A 24169-nucleotide genomic window follows, 5' to 3' on the forward strand; every position below is an offset into this window, starting at 1 on the left:
TGTAATTTCCTATATTGGACAGCATTGCTGGTAGAGGCAAAGAGAATCTTTATTTTTGTTATGAACTCTTATCTGGTCTTTTATCCTTAATAAAAGGCTATGGTTATTTTTGCATACTGACTGAATATTTGGCCTTTAAGAGTATATAATTAGATGGAAGAGTAAAAGCAGTTGTTAAAGAACTGTTTTTCTAATGAATGTAGTTTGAAATCATATAATTTTAGTTTCTTCTGAACAGATGTGATTAGTGTGTTGGAAATAGTTTTACAGTGGATATAAAGGGAACAGTTGAGAGACAGTGGCTGAAAATGTGTCCAGCTATTTTTGTAGCTAACAGCTATTTTTTTTCAGTCTCTTTACTTAGATTTTTCCATATAACTGAACAGCTAAATTACAATTGGATACAAAAACTATTTGCACTTAGTAATATTTATATTTCAAAATAGGTTTTATTGTACTAATTGATAAGTAAATCACAATGACTGTGAGAAAATCCTAGCTTATATTATTGCTTTGATAGAAATTTGCATATGGGATAGTATTGTCTGTATCGTATAAAAATGTTTTCATGGATTTTTAGCTGCTGAAACTGAATTCAATAAACTTTAGTTACTGTTGTTGACTGGAACAAGTAAATTGCACATTTCTGTTTTCTTTGCATTACCTCTGCTGCCTCTATGTTCACCTAGTGTTTCTTCCAGCATTACTCCTTACATGGTATTTGCTTTCTTTAGATTGACCCGTGAGGCACTCTTGGTGTGGGTTTTTGGCATGTTCTTGTGGAAGACTTTCTCGATGGAGAACTGTGCCTCTGAGTTTATGCAATTACTTTATGTTTTCTGAATAAACTGTAGAAAATCCTAGGCAAAATAAAACCCAGGATTAGTATGGTAGCCAGTGGGTCCGTATGTAATTTTTTCATATTTTAAATATATTTGTCAGTAACTGATGAATGTGTTTTAAAGTAGATACAGAAGGATACCTGAATTTCACATTAGGTTAGTGACACTAGTGTATCCCAGATTGAATGTACATTAGTGAACAGTATGATCTACATTCTGGATTACTTTGGAGAATGGAAAATACTTTTTTGCTTGGTTGAGAAAATTTTAAATCTGGAAAGGATTGTGGTTTGTTTTTTTTAAACTCTAGTACTTCAGATCTGAAAGAAACAACCTTGTAATACAGCCCAATCTTATTGTAATCTGTTTAGTAATTTGTGTTAAATGAAGTAATTCAAAGGTGTTCCTGTCTACTGAAGGTTTAAAGAATACAGAATCAAAATGCAGGAGATAATTGGTTAAATGCTTAGAGACAGTGTTGATTGAAACATTGAGACCATTTTGGGAGTACTGTGTTCCACTGTTTCAGAGCAACTGTTGTCTTCATAGTCATTTTGTTAATTTGATTTAATTTAATGTCTGGTTAATTCAAGGCTGAGGAACTGATGGGCAGTTGAAAAAATGGCATAATTAATGTTACCTTTTTAATTTGTGTGTAGAAGTGATGGAAGAGGAAATTACTTCTATGACTTCTGGAAGTCTTGGTGACCAGAAACAACCAGTTGTTTAGGAATTATAGATACCTTGTTTACTTCTTTAAAAGAAAAAATATTTTACATACTTTTTTACTTTTTTCCTGAGTATTCAGTGTTCTTTACATGATGATCCACTTGCTCATTTGTTTTACGCATAACTGAGTGATTTTTCTTCATCAGTATGACAAAGGTAGACTGTGGTCCCTTCCGGATCTTACAAGAAAAGTGCTTCACACATGCTTCCATACTCCAGAGGACTCTTTACACATGGTGCGGTGGTTGTCATACCTGGCTGCTGTAGACATCAGTATTTTTTTTTCTTTTTCCTCCTTTTTTGCCTTTTTTTTTTTTTTTTTTTTTAATCCTGATACTTCAGCTGTCTGGGAATTTGCACCCTGCTTTTGGAGTGGTGTGACTCCTCTCTGTGCTTGTATGGAGTTGAGATGGCTGTGTCAGTGCTGTGCCATTCCCATTGTTGGTTAGGTCACTTTCTGCAAGGGAAATGCATAGGTCTAGAGAAGTCCCTGTTCAAGCCATCATGGACGTAACAGGATCCTGGCATGGCTAGCTCTGGTTCTCACCCTTCTCCAGAAAGGCAGGGAAGAGGGAGGATTCCTTGTGGAATTCCTGACCTCTCAGCAGCATCCATGCTATCTTTCTTCCTCTGGGCAGCCATTGCGGCGCTGTAATGCATCACTCATTAAAACAGCTAAGCTATAAACGCAGTTTTCAGAGAATGAGGCATGCTAGCTACTGATGCTGTTTGCTGGTGCCATGTACTCAAATATCTTCCGCTACCTTAATGAGTTTCTGTTCCCTTTATAGCCTCTGTCAGCAAGCAAAGAAATTCTAGCTGTTTGAGCTCTTGCTGCAGATCAATACACTCATCAGTTCACTGGGGGTGATGTGTGTCCCGTTATCCTGCTCATGCCTTTAGGAAGATGCTTTGTGCTTCACCTGGACGCAGGCGCTGGACTGCTGAAGGACAAATGCTAAGGTTACCAGGGAACCTTGCTCCCAGGAAAAGCCCAGATGAAACACAGCTGTTGCTGCATGAGCAGTAACTCATCTGAGGGAGAGAGTTCTTGAGAACAAGATCCCTGGCCAAGCCGCTACATTGAGCTGGTTTGTAGGTCTACTTTTCCTATGATTTTCAGTGCTAATTCTCGCACGGGAGAAGCATTGGAAAGCAACATTTTCCTTTGCAGAGGATAAAGCTTAGCTTTTCTTGACCTGCTTCACAGAACTGCATGCCTTTAGTAAGTCCTCTTGGAGGTGTTTGCTGAGCCAAGTACCCAACTATGCGACATTCTGTGGCGTGTTGCGTTGGTGATGATTTAATTCCTAGCTGATGTGACAAGTCTGTTGACCATCTGTTTGCTCCGGCAGCATCGTCAACCTATGGTGCAGCACCTGGCACATTAACTCTGCCTTGTTGGTGGAACTCAAATGTTTTAGTTTGACCATCACACTGCTCACGTCTGTAGCAGCAAAGGCTACAGGAGATGGGTGTGGACCATTACATGGATTCTGAAGAACAGAGATCAACAGCTATTAGACTTTGCGGGGAAAACGGGTTTATTAGTTGTCAGGTGCCCTTCTTCACGTGGTGTCCAGACACTATTAGGCATGGTCATCAGCCTCCTGGTATAATATTTGGCTCCTATTCCTGTGAAATGAAGCCAGGGTCACAGCTTTCATTGCTGTGTCCACCTTTATATCTTTATTACTGCAGTGTTTGTGGAAAAATAAGCAGAATTTCCATGGCCACGATGTATTGGTCTCATCTACCACTTACTCCCACAACCCTGGTCAGCAACTCAGAGTGTCGTCATCCCTCCTCTCTTTGGTTATACTCCTGGTCCTTTCCTCCTTTTGGCATTCAGCTAGCTCATTTCGGCAGTGCTTGGTCCTCTGTCCTGCTGGCCGCACTGATTTTGGAGGTTGTCACTGAGAGCCAGCCAGTGTGGTTTGGTGTGTTGATAGTTGCTTGCTCACTCCAGCTTCCTTTGAAGAGAGAGGGTTGCTGGACTCAGGAGAGCCCCAGCCATCTCTTCTGGTGCAACAGGAAAAGACTCCACAGTGGTTATTCTCTGAAACCCAAACCAAAATGGAAACGGCAAGCAATCCGGCGCTGGAGGCGTCAGGTTTCCTTTATCTGAGAAATTTGCATTGTTGACTTTTGGCAACCGCACTCTGGCTTTTTACCAAGGGGATCTTTGCATAAGCCTCTGAATTTGCAAAACGCATATTTTTGGATTGCCACGGGAGTGTTTCATGGGCAGTTTTTATGTTCTGTGTAAAGTCAGTATAGGTCCGTTAGTAGTTCAGGATAACGCTTCTGGATTTGTCAGCAGTAGCCAGGGCTTTTAGAAATACTTTGCCCGTGCTGGTTGCTTTCTTCGGATATGGGGCTGGGGAGGGGAACTGATGGATGAAGCTCAGGGAGTCTCAGAGCAGCAGTTCACCCCTTTCCTGTGGCTTAGTATGGATGTAGTACGCTCGGTCTCTGGAGAATCAGCCAGAGTCATGGGCAGTATGAGTCCGGTTCCCGGCATTAACTGGGGCAGTGCTTGAATCAGCGGTGGCCGAAGCCCTGCTCCTTCCGAATGGGTTTGCTGCCTTTGAACTCCTCCTGGCTCAGCGTGGGCTTGTGCTGTGGCAGGGGTCGGAGCCAGCCTGGCTCTCCCAGGCCACCCAGCACCTGGAGCCTGTGTCATCCTCTGCTCCCGCCTTGGCCTCTGGCAATTCCAGTTGCGGGTTCCTCCTTTTCCTTTTCCCAGGGCTCACTTGCTCAATGGACAAGTGTGATCTCAAGAAGAATCACGCTGTGTAACATGGCAGCCCTCCCTGCATGCCTATGCAAGCACAGCTGGTTCACCTTGACCGTCGGGAGTGCAATTCTCTTAGCAGGCGTGGGATGTCCTTTTTGAGAGCCTGAGGTCTTGCTGGAAGAGGAAGTTTGGGTGACAATGTGACAGGGTTCAGAACCATCACAAAATCCCATCCAAATGGTTTTCTTCCTCAGAGCAGAGGAGTCGCTCTGTCCCTGAATGCCAAATGACTTAATTTTTATGTCTACCACGTTAGACTTTCCAGAGAGTCCCTGAGATGGTTTTTCTTGCAGCAAAACATGGATGCATCTCTTTCAATTTGGAGATTATCCTGATGGGTGACAGAATGTGCTGGAGCTTGCTGCCCAATATGCAAAAGCAGATGTGCTTTTGTTGGTTGGAGCCAGCTCTTTCCAGCTTGAACTGTGTGTCGTAATTTAGAATTTTGTTGGTATTTGTTAGGCACAGTGGAGTTACCAAAGCAGCCAGAAATGGTGCTGTGTTCCACAGAGCTGTGTTAAATCTCCATTAGCCTTGAGGACCTCAGGGCTGATTTCCAGGTAATGATCAGTGTGGTGTTCTGCTTCAAGTCCCCCATGGTGTAGATGGTCACGGGGGCCTTCAAAATGAGAACGAAGGGTATTCCAAGAGCTGGATTTCCTTGAGATACGATGTGATACCTGTGCAGTCATCTGCCACCTGTTTTCATTCCTCTTCGTGACTTTTATTTTCTTTCTTTGTAGATTGAGGGGAAAATAAGGGTTCCCAGGCAGGGTCAGGGACAGAAATACTGGAAAGAGATACAGATAGTCCCCAGTTCCAGCTGCTTATGACTCCCGGTTTTTGAGTACCAGCAGGTATGTGAAAGCCTGAAAGCTCCTTTTGCTGCTCTGTAACCTTGTTTAAGTTGGCACAATGTAACTGGAACAACATCCTGCAGCTTTCGGATGTTTTTATTGTATTTCTGTTTCTGACCAAATGCAGTTTACGGGTATTCAGGTTCCAATTCTTACAGGCTTTTATGTTAGAAAATTATAAACATCCCCATTATTTTGTACTCAAAATGTATGTATTTTAAAATAAGTACAATTGCTGAAATATATAGCCTTCCCATCTGAATGGCAAAAAGGCCAGTTACATTTGAGATAAAAGTTACATAAAGTTGCAAATTGTGTTTTAGTGGTCACTGGTAAATGAGAATCTGGGCATCTTTCAGAAAATAGCTGACGCAGAAATGCAAAACAAAGAGAGTTTCAAATTAATTATTTAAATTGGCATGTCCTTTCACATTATTTAAACCAGAATATAAATCTGCCTAGCGTGGGTTTGTTGAAACGAATCGGGATCTGTCAGTTGTGGATTTACCAGAATAAATTGCAATTAAAAAAAAAATGCTACCTGATGGAGAATGTAATATAGAATATTCATCATTTCTGCAGATACTTGATTTGATGGGAACCAAACTGATGCTGCCATTGCCAAAAGCCGATCCTCATAATTTATTTTGTGGTCATATAAATTTTCCTTTGCCTGCCTCTTTAGTGGTATCCCAAATTGTAACTCTTTCTAATGGTCAACCAGTCTTGGCTTGGATTTTCCCATGCCTGAGGTCTACAGTGCTGATTTAGCAGAACAAAAACTTTGAAGGTATTTCCTTTTCTCTGTGCTGTTTATTATATCCTTTGCCTTGTGTGTAGACCGAGCTCTGAAGCTTAGGTCAACAAGAAACCACCGTTGTGGTCAGGCTGGCTCGTGGGAAGCGGCACTCAAATGGTTCCATGTGGTCTTCTCCCAGGTCTGAGATGATTCCCACAGGTCAGGCTGGCAACTTCTGGCTTTTGAAAATAATGTAGGTAATGTCCTTTTGACGGTCTTGTTACCTGCATTTGCGCGCTGGTGGTGGTTACTCTAGGCTGGGTGAACGGTCCTTTAAGGAGAACTAGGGTGGGTTTAGCGTTTACTTGGACCGTGTGGATTTGAGCTTTTCCAAGGTAGACATCACCAACACATCATCTCTGAAGAGAACATGAAATAATATTTTGTGTTCTTTTTTTTTTTTTTTTTTACTTTATAAAGTTAAATAAGTGCTTCAAGAAAGTTTCTGTGTTTGTTTATTCACCTCCTTAAAACCTTGGAATCCAGACCTATAAATACAGGCTGACCTCATGTTTACAATTATGACCGCTCTCACTTAAATTGATTGATACTACTTGTTTAAAAGAAAACAAAACTCTTTTAAGATATGTTCAGAGCTGAAGGAAAAGATTAATGTTCTTGTTAAAAAATGTTGCTTTTGTCAATGAGGGAAAGCCTGTTTGAAAGTATCAACCTCTTTCACTTTGTTAAAACTAGGAAGCCTATTTGCCAGCTGTTACAGAAGTAAAAGGAGAGACTTTGCAACCAGACTTAGGAGATGTAGCTTTTCACAAAGTTAGCAGCTATATTGCAGGCTTAATAGTAGTTGGGTATTGACCTTAAATAAAAGAGTCAGCATTTCTTACAAAGAATCGTGGCGTGATACTTAGAATTCTTTTTTTTATTGGGGATTTTTAGTGTCATTTCTGCATTGCAGATTTCTAGCTGGAGTTTTGCCCTAATCCTTAGAAGATGATGTAGGCTTACTAATCCATGTGAGTTTTCTTAAGAAATGTAAACCACTTTTCAGGTTTACCAAATTATCCTTGAATATCATCTGCAGCTGAATTTAACCAATTTAGAAATTTTTTGCCTCTTTGTTAAGAAATACCCTTTATTCAAACTTGAAAAAATAGATGAGGTAAGAATTATGTCTCCAAGTCTGTGTTTACAAATCTAAATCGATGATTTGGTTTTCTCAAATGTACAGGACACAGAACATTTACTGATTTAAGTTTATTATGTAGAAATATGATTCCATGTCTTTGAGTGAGTCAGAATGGAGTAAAACTTAACAGTTAAATTTAAAACATCATTTATTTATAAACCAGAATCATGTCCAAATAAATTTGCATCTATCAGATTTTTAAAGCTGTGACAATGCAGTTTTGATTTACATTCCTTTTTGTAGAATAAAATGGCTTAATTGCATTATGTAGCATTGAAGCAAATATTTTATATAAAGCTAAGCTGGGTGCTTTTAAGCAAACATTATTTTTGCCTTGACATACATGCAAAAATGTTTCCCACTTAAAGGAAAGTGGTTGAAGGAATTTGGATTGGGTAATGTAGGTTGAACTGTTGAAAGCGAAGTTGCTTGCTTAGGCATTGATCCAGTCAAAACTCGTGCACATCTCTAACTTTCTGCAGTCTGTGTAGCCTGTGAGACCTCTACTGACATGGATAAAGTAACAAGCATGCAACATCTTTCCTGAATTGGATGTGCGTACCCTACCGTCACATGCACTTGAATTAAGCCTGCATTTAAGCGTGCTTGCAAACAGAAGACCTGGGGCTCCTCAGAAATTACCTGATCGCACCAAAATGCCCAGCTGGCAATCAAAAATGAGATTTCCTTTCTTGTCTATGCCTATGCTTGGGGCGGGGGGGGGGTGGTGGTGGTGGGGGAAAGGGAACGTTTTGTTGCTTTTAATATGAGCTTCATTGGATTGGTTTGTCTCATAGTGCAGTCGTGACGCAGTGTTGTGTTTTATCAGTGCCCACCCCCAGCAGAATTCTTTGCTTAAGAGGAGGCAGATTTTCACCTACTGAATAAGACTGTGGACTCGCATTGATGCTTCTCGGTGTTGTCTTGTGTGCTCTCCTGTGCCAGAGTGAATTTTATCCTGGGACTGCCTGGTGTAAGTTACAGCCCTCTTTCTACCCTCTGGAAGTTTGCATGTTCAGATGTGACTGTGCTGAATGATAGAATGTCTATTTTAGTCTTCAGCCTGTATTTACAGTCAGGAGGGCAAGTTGCTCAGGAACTTTGCGCCTTTTTCTTTTGAAACAGCTTTTAAACACTGGGTGAGTTTTAAAGATCTCTCTGCATGGTTTTCTTTTATAAAACGTGTTTTCCATAACCATGAACACTTGTTTTCTCTGAATGGATCTTAAAAATCTGTAGTGATGAAGCATAAAAAACACTTGTTTGTTAGAAAGGCTTTTGTTCAGTCACTGAAGGATCAAGTTGTTCTTTAGTTAAAGAAAAAAGATACTTATCAGCAAATGCACAAGGACTTGTTGATACTTTACCTGTCTCACTTGTTTGTAGAATTGCTGTTTAAATATGACTGCTGTCTGTGTTTTTAGCAACAGAATCTCATGCTAAATATTTTATATGCATTTTTGACCTTTCAGTGGTTGGAAGAGAGGTTGATAGGGACTAAGTAAAGGAAGCATCCTCTAGAAGTTTTGGGAGCTGGTGGTGACAGTCACTCGCTGCAGTGTTAAACTGGGTGGGAGTCCTTGGAAAGCTCTCACCTTCAGTCCTGTTTCTATATCGAGTAGCAGCATCAAGTATGCTTAAACACGTTGTGAATGTGTTAAAATAGGAACTGATTGATACAAAAACTGCCTCTGCAGATGCGGTAATTGATTTTTTTGTTGTTGTTTTGTTTTAACTAAGCTAAAGGTGCTTTTTTGTGTGCTGGAGCAGTAAACTTGCCTCGTGCTTGGCCTTGTGACAAGTCCTGTGCATGTAGTTTAAAGCCATATAGGGATGTTCTTAGTCTGGAACCACTTGAATTAATACCACTTTTCATATCATGAGTGTAGTATTAGTAATTTAAGGTAGATAATTTGTGAGTCTTGTGGCCCGAGCATGAACTGGAAACGATAAGGACTATTGATGTGAACAGCTTTAGTAGTTTTGGCTATATATCAGGCTTGGTTTCTATGCAGTGCTGTGTTTAGTACCAATAGACTGGAATGCCAGATCTGGTATGAGTTTATATACGTAGGTGGGAAGCCTGACAAATTGGTTTTATATAAAGAACAAAATACAGAAATGAGAGAGGTATGGAATAACCTCCTAGAAGCTGCTGTCTGGTAAGCATTTTAGACAGACTTTTCAGCCACAGGCAACTAGAAGTGAACCTGCCTGTCAGTGCAAATTCAGTGCCACTGTTTATTGTGAAATGTTTGATGTTTTCAACACTGCAGGGGAAAAGAAATCATCCCCCCTGGTCTGTCTTGTCATAATGCAAAGTGGAGCAGTTGTAAGAGTTATCTTGAGAAATGCTACGCTAGCTGCTGTCTTTCGATTTTTACTTATACTTGGGCAAAAACAAAACAGTTAATCCCGGGACCTGGTGGAGGTCCTGTCCAGGGTAGGAGAAAGTTTTCAGCTGCAGAGTGGGGCAGCTTCTGAGAGCAGAAGAGCTGCATACAGCGTGATTTAGATATGATATGGGCTGCATGTGGGATGATTTATGTACTTTTTAATGCTTCACAAGTGCAGTAGGTTCTTCCCTAATTATGTGTGAGAAAAAGATTAAGGGACATTTATGGGGTCTCTGTTTCCTAATTTATGTCACACAGTTGGATTGCTGGTGGGTAATGCACTCTGATTGTTTCCCTAGACTTTGAACTTTGTCCGGAGCTTTTATTTAACGGTTCATCCGTGTTGTTAGATGTTTCTGTGTTCTCTTTAGCAACAATTTGTTTGGCAAAAAACTTGCAAAACCTGACATCTTTGTTTTTCAAAGTGCGTTGTTTTTTGGGTTTTTTTCCACTAAAAACTTGTCTAGGCTTAGAAGTGTACTGTGAATAGTTTCCAGAAGAACTGTCTCAGTAACTGTATCCATATATATGTCCTAAAGTGATCTTGTGGTTACCAGGAGATCCCAACCTTTTTCTGAGGATTCACTTCTTCATGAATTAAGGTGCTTACTTACCTAGGTTTTGGTTTCATCTTCCCCTTAGGGAGGAAATAGCACTTTGTGTTGACAGAGTTATAACAAGATGTTTAGCTAGCAACAAAATAAAATCCAAGGGGGGTGTCTGGATCATCTGCCAGCGAGGCAGAGGGACGTGCTTAGCATTTCCAAAACTCAGATTTTTCTCACTGAGGTGCAAGTTCTGTAAGTTTCTAAGTCCACTTAAACAGTTAAAAGCTTCTACTTAGATCTCCTAAGTATGATACTCTAATTACAGATCATAAGAAGCCTGTATTAGCTAAAAGTCTCGCCTTCATGCAGAATTAGCTTCTCACAACTTGAAATTTCATCTCCATGTATTTCCCTTCGCTCTAGCAGCCATCAGATGCATGCTTCAGCTTCAGGTCCTGTAGCTCCCCAGTGCTAACACAGCTCTTCTGCCCTGCTGATGCCCAAGGGTGAGTTTGCAGCATGGCCACTGCAGTGCAGGCTGAGTTCAGGGAGAGTTATCCAAAGCATAAATAGGAAAATGAACTTTTCAACCCAGAGTCTGCTGCAGTAGTGTAGTGCACCCAGCTGCAGAGGCCTTGGCGGAGAGGTGGTATCAATCCTGAAGGTAAAGGGGAGGATTTCCTAGTGTCTAGTAGGTCAGGTTGAGTTGCATTTGGTATGCATAGAGGCGTGTTGATGAAATATAAATGAGAGCAGAAGAGAAACAGGCTAGTGGCTTCCAGCTGTCACACAGGGAGCAGAAGATCTGCCATTCCCTACTGTACAGCGTTTTTTCCAGTTTCTTTTTCATCCCAGTAACATGAAATGCCACAGGCTTTTGGGTTAGATTAGGTGATGAGGGGCATGGCTAAGCGTGTCTGAGCATGCCAGATGTATTTTGGGCTCTAGAAAGAAGCATGCTACAAGATTTAGTCTGTATTTAGTCACTGGCCTACTTTGCAGGATATTTTGCATTTCTGAAAACTTTCTCAGCCGATATGTATCTTTTTTTTCCCCCCCTCTTTCTTTCTTTCTGTTTCTTTCTTTAAATGTTTAACATCTCTTACAGTTATTTAAGGTTGAAAGTGGTAACACTTAGCCATTCAAATGCTGTCTACATGTTAATTTTTAAACGTGTTTATTCCCTTTCCTGTTTTCTTTTTGAATTTCATCTTGTTAAAGACAAGGCTTGGCCGTTGCTGTGCTCTGTCACTTGTGCAAATGCAGTAGACATCAAGTCAAGCCTCCCAGATTTTGGAGGAAGCTCTGTTTTGAACTGTCACCTTGCAAAAAATGACAGGGTGGGTGATTTCTTACTTAAGACATCCTTTTCTCCTGAGGCCACATATCCCATTTCATGGGGAGGGAGATTATGTAGCTGCCTGTGCGAGCCCTTTGCCAAGAGCCCTGCCAACAGACTTCGGGAGACTCTTTGGCGTTCACAAAGAGTTTTAGGAGCACACGTACACACACTTGAAGTCTTAATTTCTTTGGGACCATCTGGAGTTCTGTCCCCCCTCTGAGGGAAGCTAATAAAGGCAACCTTGTGATTTAGTGGTTTATTTTAGAAGCTGCAGACTGTGGCCAGAGGAGCCAGATTTGGCAAACATTGTCCCATGAACTGTGTTGCAGTGGGGGAATGTCACAATCCCCCTGCTCTTCCTTATTCCAGAAATTGGGTCACAGTAAATTGGTGGGTTGGTTGATAGTGGAGAAAAGGCAGATCACTGTTGGGAATAAGGGTGTGCTTTCGTCTTGTGAGTCTGAAGGAAACAGGTCTCATATGATCACACCACCTGTGGCTGTATGCATGGATCTCAGTCGGCTTTGTCCATTTTCAGGAGAGGAAACTGGGGCACTGAGGCTAACTTGGCAAAGGTACTGTGTAAATCCATGCAGGATAAGAATTTAATCATTAATCTCCAGGATCAAGGAAGGACCCTAGTCCAGCACTTCATCTCCTAGCAAAAATCTGATACACATAACAGAAGTTTTAACAAATGAATTTAACAAGAGTTTTGTCTTCTTTCACAGGCAAACAAGTGCTAACTCTTAATTTTTTCTTCCAAATATCACTAACCTCTTCTGTCTCTGTGAAGTCCTTTTCCACTCAATGAGCTGAGTGCTCATGAATTATAAAAAGGCAACAAGTCTGCAAACATCAAAAATGCATTGGTCCTTCATTTTCTCATGTTATCTCATAGCATAAAAATCCTTATACAAATGTTTTTAGCCATTAAGACCTTCCAAGATGTTATTTTAGAGTGTGAGGCATTCAAGGATTGATGTCTGCTCCATGTCTGGAAAAGACTGGAGCAACAGTTGTTCAGCCAGTTTGGAGCCTGGAGAAAGAAAGAGGGATATCTTTTCTGCTGAATATGTATATTTAGAAAAAGCATCAATCCTTGACATCAGCTTAAGGGTTTTCTAGGAAACAACATATCGATGTGGTATTTTCCTGTTGGTTGTACTCAAAGAACCAGCATCTCAGGAATATGTGAAATCTCTTTTCATTTTTAATTTTACCATTATTTCAGAGGTTTCTGAGACCCTTCCTCCTTGCTACCACATGACCTACATTGCATTGGGATCATCAAAAGAAATTAAGCATGGTCTTGAAACTGGATGTGGGTGTGTTGTTATGAGACTGAAGTGACAGCGGGGAAACTGAGAGAGAGAGGGAGCTGGGCTCAGGGCTTTTCATCTGGTAGACCCTGCCTGATCTCTTGAAATGCTTCTTGAAACTGTAGATGATGGATATTTGCTGCTAAATTGCTACCTCCAAAATGGCACTTTTCTGCAACCAGACAGCATGGATAGGAAAGCAGAGGGTGGCATGGGACGTGTTCACGGCAGCTGCTAGCGGAAGAGGAGCAGCCCTCTAGAAGAGGCAGATGCTTTGGGCAAATTTGCTTGTAGCTTTTGACCATCCTGACATCAGTGTGGGCCTTACCACTCTGTTTAGCAGTCTTTTGGATGCTGAAGGTTTTATTTTTTAAAGTCCCCTTCTCTCTGTCCGTTTTTTGGTTTGAAAGATAGCACTTTTTTTTCCTTTCAGATTAGACTAATTAAGGACTAATTAAGACGTAATTCAAAAGGCGATCACAAAACTATCAAAAGAAATGCTGAAATATATTTATAACAATGGTTTGAATATAATAACTGTTAGCAATTGGTAACCATCTATAGGAAAGAGCAGAGAGCTCAGCTTTTTAGTTAAAGTTTTTTTTAGGTAAACTTCTCCGGATCGGTAGGGATACATGGGAATATTACAATTATTGTGCTGTTTCAGTGACTGAGAAGCTCTAAAAAAATTTATGCTTACTGCTTGGGATGCAATAACAGCCATAGATGAGGTTAGTGCTATTCAGAGTGGTTTCAGTGGCATCTCCTAGGCAGACATATAGATAAAATCATTTTTTCCAAGGAGTACATCTCTAGCTGCAGCTGATAAAATGTTGAGAACTCTGCTGAGGCTGATGGAGCTAAGTGATGTATGTCAGCTGGTAATCGGGCTGTATGGTAGGGTCTGTATGTTCTGCATGTCTTATATTCGCTGGGTACAAAGAGCCAAGAAGAATCCTCCTTCTAGAAAGAGGGCTTATCACACTGCTCGGTAAATTCAACACAAACAAAACCCCCAACCTTTCTAAATCCTTTTAAATTGCTCAGAAGATTTTCTCAGTCAGTGATATTGCAAGAAACATTGCTTTGGAGGTGACCTAATTTTAACTTTTCTGAATTGCTTTATGATTAGAAGAGTCACATGTCGAGGTAGGACCCCATTAGTGGATTTAAATCATCTGTTTAGTTCTGAAAACACGCATTGTTGTGGGCTCTGCTGAGTATTCCCCCCCCCCCTTTTTTTTTTTAATTTTCTTTTACTTTTTTTTTTTTTTTTCTGTTGCAGGACAGAACATCGCAGTTGTACCAGTTTGGGAGCAAAATATGGAATGTATTTCACTGCTGACCGAAGGCAGCCAAATGAACAGTATTTATAGTAGTTTGAAAATCAGCAGTTAGCAGTTTCTTCACATTCTAACACTACCCAGCACTTTCCAGAGAGAACTCATTGTTTACAAGAAATCTGCTTTCCAAATCCGTTGCGGTGCCCTCCAGCCTTGACTATTAACTATTTGCAAAGGGGAAGCTAATCTGCGGTTTGGGGAAAGATGGCAATGGATGAGTACCTGTGGATGGTCATTGTGGGTTTTATCATTGCTTTTATTTTAGCCTTTTCAGTTGGTGCAAATGATGTTGCCAATTCTTTCGGAACGGCTGTGGGCTCTGGTGTTGTTACTTTACGCCAGGCTTGCATTTTGGCTTCAGTTTTTGAAACCACTGGCTCGGTATTACTGGGAGCAAAAGTAGGAGAAACAATTCGGAAAGGTATCATTGATGTTAACCTTTACAACAACACTGTCCCACTGCTGATGGCAGGAGAAGTGAGTGCAATGGTTGGTAAGTAATACTTTCCTATTCCAAGTAAATTTCATTGTGTGTTTATCATCCTGTTTGTTGTGAGTGTTGTTAATTAAGTCTTCCCATCTTCTGGACTTGCACGTCTGGTTTTGTGTGAACGTAGGGGCCTGTATTCCTTTTTTAGTCTCCTGTGTTTTTTAAATGCTTCTAATCATTTACATTTTTCAACGGGTCAGACATTTAACTAATAGAAGAAAAAAATGTTTAACATAATGGAACATATATATGCATTCCTAGCATACTGAAAAAATTATTTTGGAGGTTTTTATGATGGTAAATGGAAAACAGGTAAGCATAGCATTTTTGATTTTACAGAAGATCCTACAGAAACAGCAGCTTGTGAATGATTACGAGAAGGAATTACCGAAATTGTTTAAAACAATTACAGAAAATCCAAACATATTTCCTTAAACTGATTGTCTGGTTGAGTGATTGCAATCAGTCATACACTTCACCCTTGCCCATGGCAAAACTAAAGGAGCAGTAAAGATGGTCAGATATTTAAGGTCTTTTTAATTTTTCTGACTCAGACCAACAGCAGTTCAGTGTACCTTGGAGACTGCTCTTTTGTTTGCAGTTAAATTCATCTCATATTAGAACAAATAGCATATTCTAAGGTAAGTAACATTAAGCCACAGTATTTACTCTTTGTTTGTATGCAAGAGGCTTTGTGAGCTTTTGGAGAGCTCCCTCAAGGATCAATAGCAAACCTGCTTTGAAAGGGCAGGAGACAGGAGGAAGGAAACCTTTTCAGTGTGGGAGAGGCAGCCCAGGCAAGGGGCCAGCCTGCTCATCGCCCTACGGCTTCGTCAGTCTGCTGGGTCCATGGGGTCCCACGACAGGGAAATGTGATTTATATGAGCATCGCTCGTATAATGCTACCTGCCTCTGTGTGGAAGGGATGCTCCGCTCAAAGATTCTCTTCCTTAAACCTTACCTAAATATTATTTCCACCTACCCCCTCTAACCTCAGCACAGCTTTCAGGCAGGACCTGCATGTGAGATAAGTGAATCCATGCAGAGGTCTACTGTATGTGGTTATTTTCTCATTTCCCCAAAGAAATTTTGCCCTTTTTTTTTTTTTTTTTTTTTTTTTTTTTAATTTTGCTGGGTCAAGATGGATATGGAATGCCAGTTTCTGGACTTGTCTGAGGTGGCTTTGTATGCTTGAGAGCAGGGAGGTGGTTCCTTTGGGCTTTCACTACTACTGAGCCTCCTGAAGGTTGGCCACGTTCCCTGCCCAAGGGGAGGAGGGGTTGGTTAGCGAGAAATCACTGCTGGGACCACAGCCGCTTCCCCAGACAGTCCCTCTGTGAGCTTGCCAGCTTAAACCACATGAAATGCTCTTGGGCACCCCCTATCAGTTCCTCTTTCGTGATGTCTTGTGAGGTCAGCTGCAGAATTCTGGTCTTTCCCTCAAGCTGTAGGGTGGCTTCTTAGTACCACTCCACTTGCATCATTTAGCCTTCTGCTTCCTGAGACAGCTCCATCATTTCCCATGGGCATGTGTCCAGGAGCAGTGTACACCATCTGAAATGTAAGTGACCTGCATCTTCTGACCTTCACATTCTTGATACTCATGGTCCCTGTTGAAGGAAGGGTCCTTTTCCTTTTCTGTATCTATTTCTGGCATCCTGGTCCTGGCTGGGCAAAGTTTTAAGTCTCAGATGCCCCCTGCAGAGGCAACTGGCCAGAAGCTCAAAGAAAACAACTTATTTGCATGCATATTTACATAAGCCTGTGTGAACTTCATGACCAGTTGCATTCCCTTCCTCCAGTAAGGGCATTAAGAAGAAATTCCACATTTTAAATCTCAGAATTAATCACAAGTTACAAACTGCAGATTTCATTTTGTTTTCCCCCCTCAAATCCATCTCCAGCTTTTCTCTGGATGCATGATATTTTTTTCTGTGTTTTCTCTGAGCTTTTGCGGATGTTTTCTTTTTCTCTTTCTGTTTTTGCTCTGCATTTCCCCCCCGTTCTCTCATGCCTCATGATCATGTTTTTGCAAATGGACTTTGCTTCTGAATTTCAATGAAGCTTAAATGAGTCAACAGTCTGGGAGAGACCAAAAGTCGCTGTATCCTCTTTCCAGATGTTGGTGGAAGATCCTTTGATGCTTGCAGCAAACAGCAGATGGTGATTTTCAGGGCAACTTTCTCTCCTAAAAGAAAAGGAAGTAGGGAGCAGTGGGGTTAAAATTTTAAATTGTAACATTTTGTAATAATTTATAGCATATTTAAATGTTGTTTATTAGGTAGTTGGGAAGTTAAGGACTATTGCTTTCAGAAGTAACTTGTAGTTCTTCCCTAGTATTAGCTAACTGCCAGGACAATAAGTCAGGAATTCCCCAAGTGTTGTTCTAGTGGTCCTGGTGGGAGCTGAAGTCAGCAGCTGGTGCGACCGAGGAGATGCCACTGACAGAGAGGACATCCCAGCCAGGATTAGCAAAGCAAAGCACTAACCCAGTCTTGCAGGTGGTGTGGTACATGATGGGGGCTCACAGCTGGCATGCAGCACCAGAGCCTCGGTAAATGGATGCAGTGCCTTCAGGAGCACAAGGGGAGCTCAGGAGAGCATGAAACCCCCCTGAGCTGAAAGCCAGTGCTGGGCAGTCTGCAGGAAACCCGCTTTCTTTAGGAGACAGCAACCCGGAGGAAAGGGTGTGCGGCCACGGTGTCAGCGGGCATGAAGGGTCTGAATCTGGGACGTCGTGACAGGTCTAGTGAGCCTCCTGCTTCCTAGATTAGTTTTGCAAAGTTAAAAATTGGAAATGTGCATTTTATGTTAAGGAGTTAAAACTTTGGTGTAGGTAGTTAAGGCACTGCAAGCCCCAGAGGAAAGCCCTGCTCTGGCTTGATTTGTATTTTCTTCTGTTCCTTAAAGTGCTTCCTTAAATTTCTTTAGACCACACATTGTCCTTCTCATACTGTCTGCTGCTTTCCCTCTTGCTCTTCTGTTGGTTTTCAAGGTGAAGTTGATTAAAGAAGTAGTAGTGCCATACTCCTTCTATTTCCCCCCCTAACAAAAAACTCAGCCCTCACTACGCATTTGCAGTGCAGCTGTGGCTTGGTTGCATTTTCCCTATTTTTTAGACTATTTTGTAATTACATATCTGTGGCTGACTTAGCTGTTTATTTGGATCTTTACAGATGTTACCATCTGTTTTCTCTTTTACCTCACTTCCACTTGCTGTCTCTTAAGTTCATGTCAAAGGTTGCAAAGTGTATTTTTATTTTAGTACAGGGGAAGAGAAGCCAAAAAATTAAAGAGCAGGTGTTCCTTGTTTGATCTAGAATTTCCAACAGCAATAGGAGTACCAGTTGTTTTGGGATAGCACCCCAGGAGAGATCAGTTTTACAAACTGGGTGACTTCCAAATGTAGCTTTGTATGATGACAGCAAATCACCATTTGCAGATGGCTCCATTTCAAGACCCTCAAACTATCTTCTCCTGTTGGAATTAAGGGTAGAGGCTGAAAATTTAAGTAACAGCATATGTTCAGCGTCCTTGCTTTATCACCTGTGTCTGCTGCAGATCTGTTAAGAGAGGCGACAGAAAATGAACCAGAAAATATGGGATCTGTTTTGGTAGTTTGATGGCTGCCATTGGGGCCTCTTAACACTTGAAGATTTTTTAGCCTTAAGGCCATGAAGTCTTTAGATGAAGAAGAGATCTTTCTAAAAATTCTCTAATGTTAGGCGATATCCACAGAAAGCCTGTGTCACTGCCAGAATGATTTTGGTGTCCAGAAGTTAGCATCACTGCAACAGGAGCAAGGAACCTGGGTCCTTGCCATGTGAAAATGAGTTGGGTCATGGAGCTGCATGCTTGAAGGCATGGTGGCCAACTGTGGTCTTATCTAACTACTGAAAGTTGGGACTAAAAACAAATACAAGGCATCCTGTCTGGTGCTTGGTGTCTTCCCCCATCCCACACTCTTGACAAACATCCTTCCTTGGAACATCTGTTGGCACACAAGACATTGCATTTACTTTATAAACCATTAGCCACCATCCCTTAGTTAAAGGATCTTATTGCCTTATGCCAAGGGTATCTTTGGCTGCTCCATGGACTAAGATACACTTTTTCTGCAGATCTGAATTTCTCCAGCGCTGCAATGAGCTGCAAGTGAAGGCGGTGCGAGGGTCCTTTTACCTCCCTCAATCCATTTTACTTATAGAGGACCCTGGATGGCTGCACGTCACTGACAAGAGGCATAAAAACTGCCCCTCAATTTGAGCCTTTCTCTGGTAGCATCTGAATTTAGGAACATGGATGCTTCACTAGTGAACTGATCATACTGATCACTTGGAGGCTTCCAGGTCCAGCTCTCAAGAATGAGGTTTTCTAAGCTTGATGCAGACTGGAAGCAGTTTATGTGTTTAATCAGACAGGCTGTAAATACTGAAAGTCTAAAAAAAAAAAAAACCCCCCAAAAAAAGCAGAACTCTTGTGCAGTTTAAAGAGCTGTTGGTAATAAAAAGTCATAAGTAAGATGCAGCATTCAAAGCTGCTATCAAACTGTCTTAGTGTCTAGCTTTAGAGACAGAACAAGAACAAAACTCTCTTTAGGAGATCTCTGTTGTGCGTGTGGAGTGTAGGCAGTGCTCATAAAAGAATGCGGGTATGTGGCAAAGAATTTTCTGCGTAACATTATTGTTACTGTTGTTTATGCCATGTGGTTGTGGGTTTTTTTTCTAGGTTCTGCTGTTTGGCAGCTGATTGCATCGTTCTTGAAACTCCCGATATCAGGGACCCATTGCATCGTAGGTGCTACAATTGGATTTTCTCTGGTGGCAATTGGCACGCAGGGAGTCCAGTGGATGCAGCTTGTCAAGATTGGTAAGTGCCGTTTCGTTCTGTGTGTGAGGTTATACGAAATAGTGTGCACTGCCTGCAAAAAACATTCCCAGAAATCTGCTTTGTGCTGATAGCACTCCCTCCTTAAATTATTTCCTGCCCCAGTCCTGTCTTTCAGAAGACGCGCTGATGCCATGTTCATTAAGGGCTGCAGCGTGTTTCCAGTGGAGAAGGGGATAAGATGCAAGTTGTACTTCCCCAACAGTAAGCTGAGGACACATTGTCCCTTAGAGATGTGCTTCAAGGTGGCATTCCTCCTCTTCTAATTCTTTTCGTGGCAGCTCATACCACCCCGTTCTTGCTCTCAACAATGCTAGCCATCATGTGAATGCCCACAGTCATGTTTCTCCACCCACGAGCTTCAGGGAGGCGAAAACTGGGCATACAGCACATGTTTAAGTCACAGCCTCCCACTGCCAAGATCAGCACAGCCAAGCAGGGATGTGAAGGAGTTTTAATTATTGTTTTGGAAGCCTTGTAACCCAAGTCACAGCCTAAACCCTGTATTAAAAGGATTTGGTGCTGAAGGCATGGAAATACAATTGAGCTTTAGAGAAGTTAGAGCAATGCGTATGTTTTTTTAATTCTGTTGAAAGTAGAAGAGGGTTTACAATGACAGCAGAATCAATCTGTTAACCATGCCACAAACAATAAATCACTCTGGATGAGATTGCCAGAGCACTGCCCTAATCTGGTTTTATTGAAATCAGTGGGAGTTTTGCCACCTACTTCAGTTAAATCAGTCCTGGACACTTGCAAATCTGCCCTGTAAAAAATGTACGCACATTATTCCTTACAATTGATGCTTCTATGGCATTTTGGAAATGGAGACTTTTACCCTGTGAGCAGCACAGCATCCTGCTAGATGCAGTTGCTTTCCACTTGCTTGCAACATTCGTGGTCATGGTAATAAAGAAATTACAGGGCTTTATTGGTCCACTCTGCATCAAGCTACAAGACACTTTCCTGATGAATTTGACTACTAAATTTGCAAAGTTATCGGGAAAAGCTTTCACTGATGTTTCTAGTAGTGCCTAGCATTACTTTGACTTTCGTGAGGGTCAGTGGACATTGAGTTGCACCAGTTGTAAGTAAACATACAGAACGTTAATTCCAGTTATACAAGAACTGTTTTAAATTTATTGCTCATTGCTTACTTACTTAAACTATTATGCAAGAATACTGTTTGTTTCATGTTTCATTCTTTCTTTTTTTCAATACAGTTGCCTCTTGGTTTATTTCCCCGCTGTTATCTGGCTTGATGTCTGGAGTCCTCTTTGTGCTGATTAGATTCTTCATTTTAAAAAAGGTAAAGAAATCTCAGTATTATAATGAGTACTCTGTATGAAGGCTGTGTTCTAGCCTCCTATTTGAGTGTTGGCATTTCCAGAGTTGAAAGTTTGTGGCTTGCTTTTTGGACAGGAGACCAGTCATTTCTTTAATAGCTGTTGGAACTGTACTTGCTCTTAGCCGTTCTGAAAGCTTGGAGTAAGTGGTTTAACAAGTATTTAAGGCTACATGGTAATTGATATTGTATACCTTTTTTGATCAAAGGATGGTACATTGAGATTGTGTCTGTAGTAGTACAGACTTGTTAGCATTGACTTAGTTTCACGATAGTCATTCTGACTGTTATTTAAACAGAACAGTCCTCTCTCAGGGGTACTCTGATTGCTATTTTATAGTTGTGAAATTTTAAGCTTTGGTTTTCTAGTGCATCAGACATTAGAAGATAGGCACCTGCAAATTTCCTTTATTCTCAAGAAACCCGAATTATTGGGTTTTGGTGACCTCAGTCAAAAGTGGCAGCTTTGAGGTAACATCAGTCCATATATCTCCTGTGCAGGAGATGATTTGCTGGCCACGCAGCATGAACTGGAAACCAGGGCACTCATCTGCTCTTTCATTTGTCTCGCACCATTCAACTTGCTAAAATGGGGGAGTGCAGCACATGACAATGAACTAAAATAAGGGACACTATATTAGCAGTTATAGAGGGAACTTAAACAGATGAGGGATTAATTCTTTTGCTGTAAATAACACCACCTGTAACATCAGCTTCATCACTCTCTATTTCTGATGTAAATAAATATCAGTGATAAAAGTAGATGATAAATTTGATTGGACTCAGCTTTGAATTTAAAATTACTCAGGTTGCATAAAGGGCAAGGAAGAGTTCCTCTGTTGCATTCAAAATGTAACAACTTAAGAAATTAGTCATCAAAATCACATGAACTCTGGTATAAAAGCCACATATTTAAGCATTCAGGAGGCAGAAAAAGTTCAAGCTAAAGAAATTGTCTTCTGACTGCCATCTGTGCCATTCACAAAGTAGTGAGATCTGTAGAGCTTCTGGCATAAGCAGGTAGTGACTTGCATTGTGTATATGCATAAAAAAAGAGCAGCTTTTTAGCTTGTGAGCCAGTGGCTTGGTGTAGGGGTTCATGCCCTTGTTGGGGGTGTCTGTGGATAGCAGCTGGCCCTGTGGATATAGCCCACGCTGCATCACGCTTTGGGACCGGGGCATAGCGCAGGGTGGCTGCAGCCTTCTCTCAGCTCCCTTTTATAACTCATGGCAGCAAGAAACAAAACCACATTAGCCAGCCGTTAGCTTCGCCAGGCTCTTTGCAAACACGCGGAGCCCCTCAAAAGGCTAAAGCAGTCTCCTGACAAAGGCTTTTTCCGTGGCTTGCATGGTGCGTTTCCGCTGCGCCATCAGCTGAGCCCTTCCTCGTGAGTGCCGAGGGCAGGGGACCGTAGTGGGCAGCAGGCACAGCAGCATGCTAAACATTGCACAGCTTCCTTTATGTTAACTGTTTAACACAGCCAGACACTTAATATTTCAGAGATTTCTGAAGTATGTTAGCTGGTGGAACATGCCAGGCTGTCTCATTCAAAACTGAGAGGTTAAGAGAAAGGTTTTGGAATGGATGCGTTGCAGTGATGCTTGTAGCCCCACGCCAAAAATGTCAAAGCCCTGCCCTGCTTGGCACACTGCAGTCGTGCTGAGGGAAGGGGGCTCCTCATCTTGGAGACAAGGTGGGTAAGAAAATACTTGCAGAAAGAAACCTGCCCCCAGGTCACCCAGCAGGTCTGCAGCCAACTTGAAAGTACAACTTGTCTCTCTGGTTCCCATTAACAGTGTCAAGCTTCCCCAGAATGCTGGTGGTTGTCAGGACCAGCCTTGTGGATCTGGGTATAACCAGGCAGGTCACCATCCTTCCCTCACCGTCTACCAAAAGCCCCACCTGCCTGGCACTAACTCAAGAGCATGTTTTTCCTTGTGGCGGTTCATGCTGACGTTAATCTGGTGAAAAATCCAGCTAATATTTCCTTTTTTTTCCCCACTGTTTCTATGCAGGAAGACCCTGTGCCCAATGGTCTCCGTGCACTTCCAGTGTTTTATGCTGCTACCATAGCTATCAATGTGTTTTCCATCATGTACACAGGGGCACCAGGTGAGTGAGGCATCCGCAGTGGGAGGCATGGGAGGGAGGCATCCCGCGGGGTATTACGGCGTGACACCACACTGGCAGGTGGCTGTTGACACCGCACAGTTACCTCCTATGTTAGGAGTTAACGAGGGCAACAATAAATCATACACCTCCCCACATGCTTCTATTTGCGCGTGTGTTTTTGTGACTCCCTCCTGATCACTCCAGTTAGTGGGGAATGACACAGCTACCAAGAGGATCCCTCTTTAGAGGAAGGGGAAATATTGAGCTGCCGACTTTGGCTTGGTAAATCTGAGCGCGTGTTGAGCTCTCAGAGGTATTCCAGGTACGTGTGTCAAAGTAGGAAGGTTCAGAGCGGGCAGGAAGAGCAGGAAGGCTGTTTGCACTCAGTCTAACACTATAGCTCCATTGAAATCAGCAGAGTCACTGTTCTGGCAGATCTGGCGTGGAGCCTAGTAATTAAATTCACTTCTTTATTTCCCTTCAATGATAAGAAGCCCTGAGCCTGTTCCTGCATTGAATGCATCTTCTTTCTTGGGTGTTGTGTTTTCATTGCAACTCAATTAAAGGAAATGATACATGCCATTTTCAGGACTTCAGTTATATTTTTATATATTTGCACATTTTTTGTGCATTTGTATGTTGTGTTTATTTATATTAGTGTTTATCTTTGAACTTACATTTATGTTTTTATATTTACGTTTGCTTATGTTCGCATATTTTATGTTTATATATTTGCATTTATATGTTTATATTTAACTTGACTTAAGCAGTGTACATTTAAACATGTACTTGCATCAGAAGAATTTAGAAAAAAGGTGTTCAGTGCTCTCAACGACTTTATTGAAGACTCCGGTCATTAAATGTTATCTTTAGATTATATTATTACCCCAGAGCCATGAATGAACAGGCAGTTGAAGAAAACCTCCTGAATATGCCCCTGAATTAAGAAAGCAGATTTAGAAAGTGACCTCTTTTGAAATAGAAGTTTGTTTTCTCTTAAGACCTGATGTACTAGATAAATGCAGTTGGTAGATTCTACTTCATAGCACAGCATTACTGAAATTAATAAAAAGCTTGAGAAGTTCCCAATTTGAGGGTAACATAACTTAACTATTCCTTTTTCTCAAGTCTAATTGGCTATGTATCCAAGATGTTTCACAGTAAATCAGCTGTATAACTAACATTTCCTCATTAGTCGTACTGCAGAAG

The 24169-nt window shown here is 41.5% G+C and overlaps 1 protein-coding gene across 6 annotated transcripts in view; it reads left to right on the plus strand.

Moving 5' to 3' along the window:
• Nucleotides 1–24169, plus strand: part of SLC20A2 (solute carrier family 20 member 2) — a 59062-nt gene that overhangs the window by 10971 nt on the left and 23922 nt on the right. For 4 of the 6 annotated variants that reach the window (XR_008729982.1, XM_055697452.1, XM_055697474.1 and 1 more), the window contains exons 3-7: nucleotides 8004–8147; nucleotides 14068–14618; nucleotides 19344–19484; nucleotides 20726–20811; nucleotides 22864–22960. Coding sequence is in view for 5 of the 6 variants with exons in the window: in XM_055697452.1 (XP_055553427.1) it covers nucleotides 14330–14618; nucleotides 19344–19484; nucleotides 20726–20811; nucleotides 22864–22960 (613 nt within the window). In the remaining variant the exon portion in view is untranslated. The remainder of the gene's footprint in view (nucleotides 1–8003; nucleotides 8148–14067; nucleotides 14619–19343; nucleotides 19485–20725; nucleotides 20812–22863; nucleotides 22961–24169) is intronic. The other 2 variants (XM_055697459.1, XM_055697469.1) reach the window with 1 other exon arrangement.

Source organism: Falco cherrug, chromosome 1 (assembly GCF_023634085.1).
Source record: "Falco cherrug isolate bFalChe1 chromosome 1, bFalChe1.pri, whole genome shotgun sequence".
In the NCBI taxonomy this organism is placed as follows: Eukaryota; Metazoa; Chordata; class Aves; order Falconiformes; family Falconidae; genus Falco; species Falco cherrug.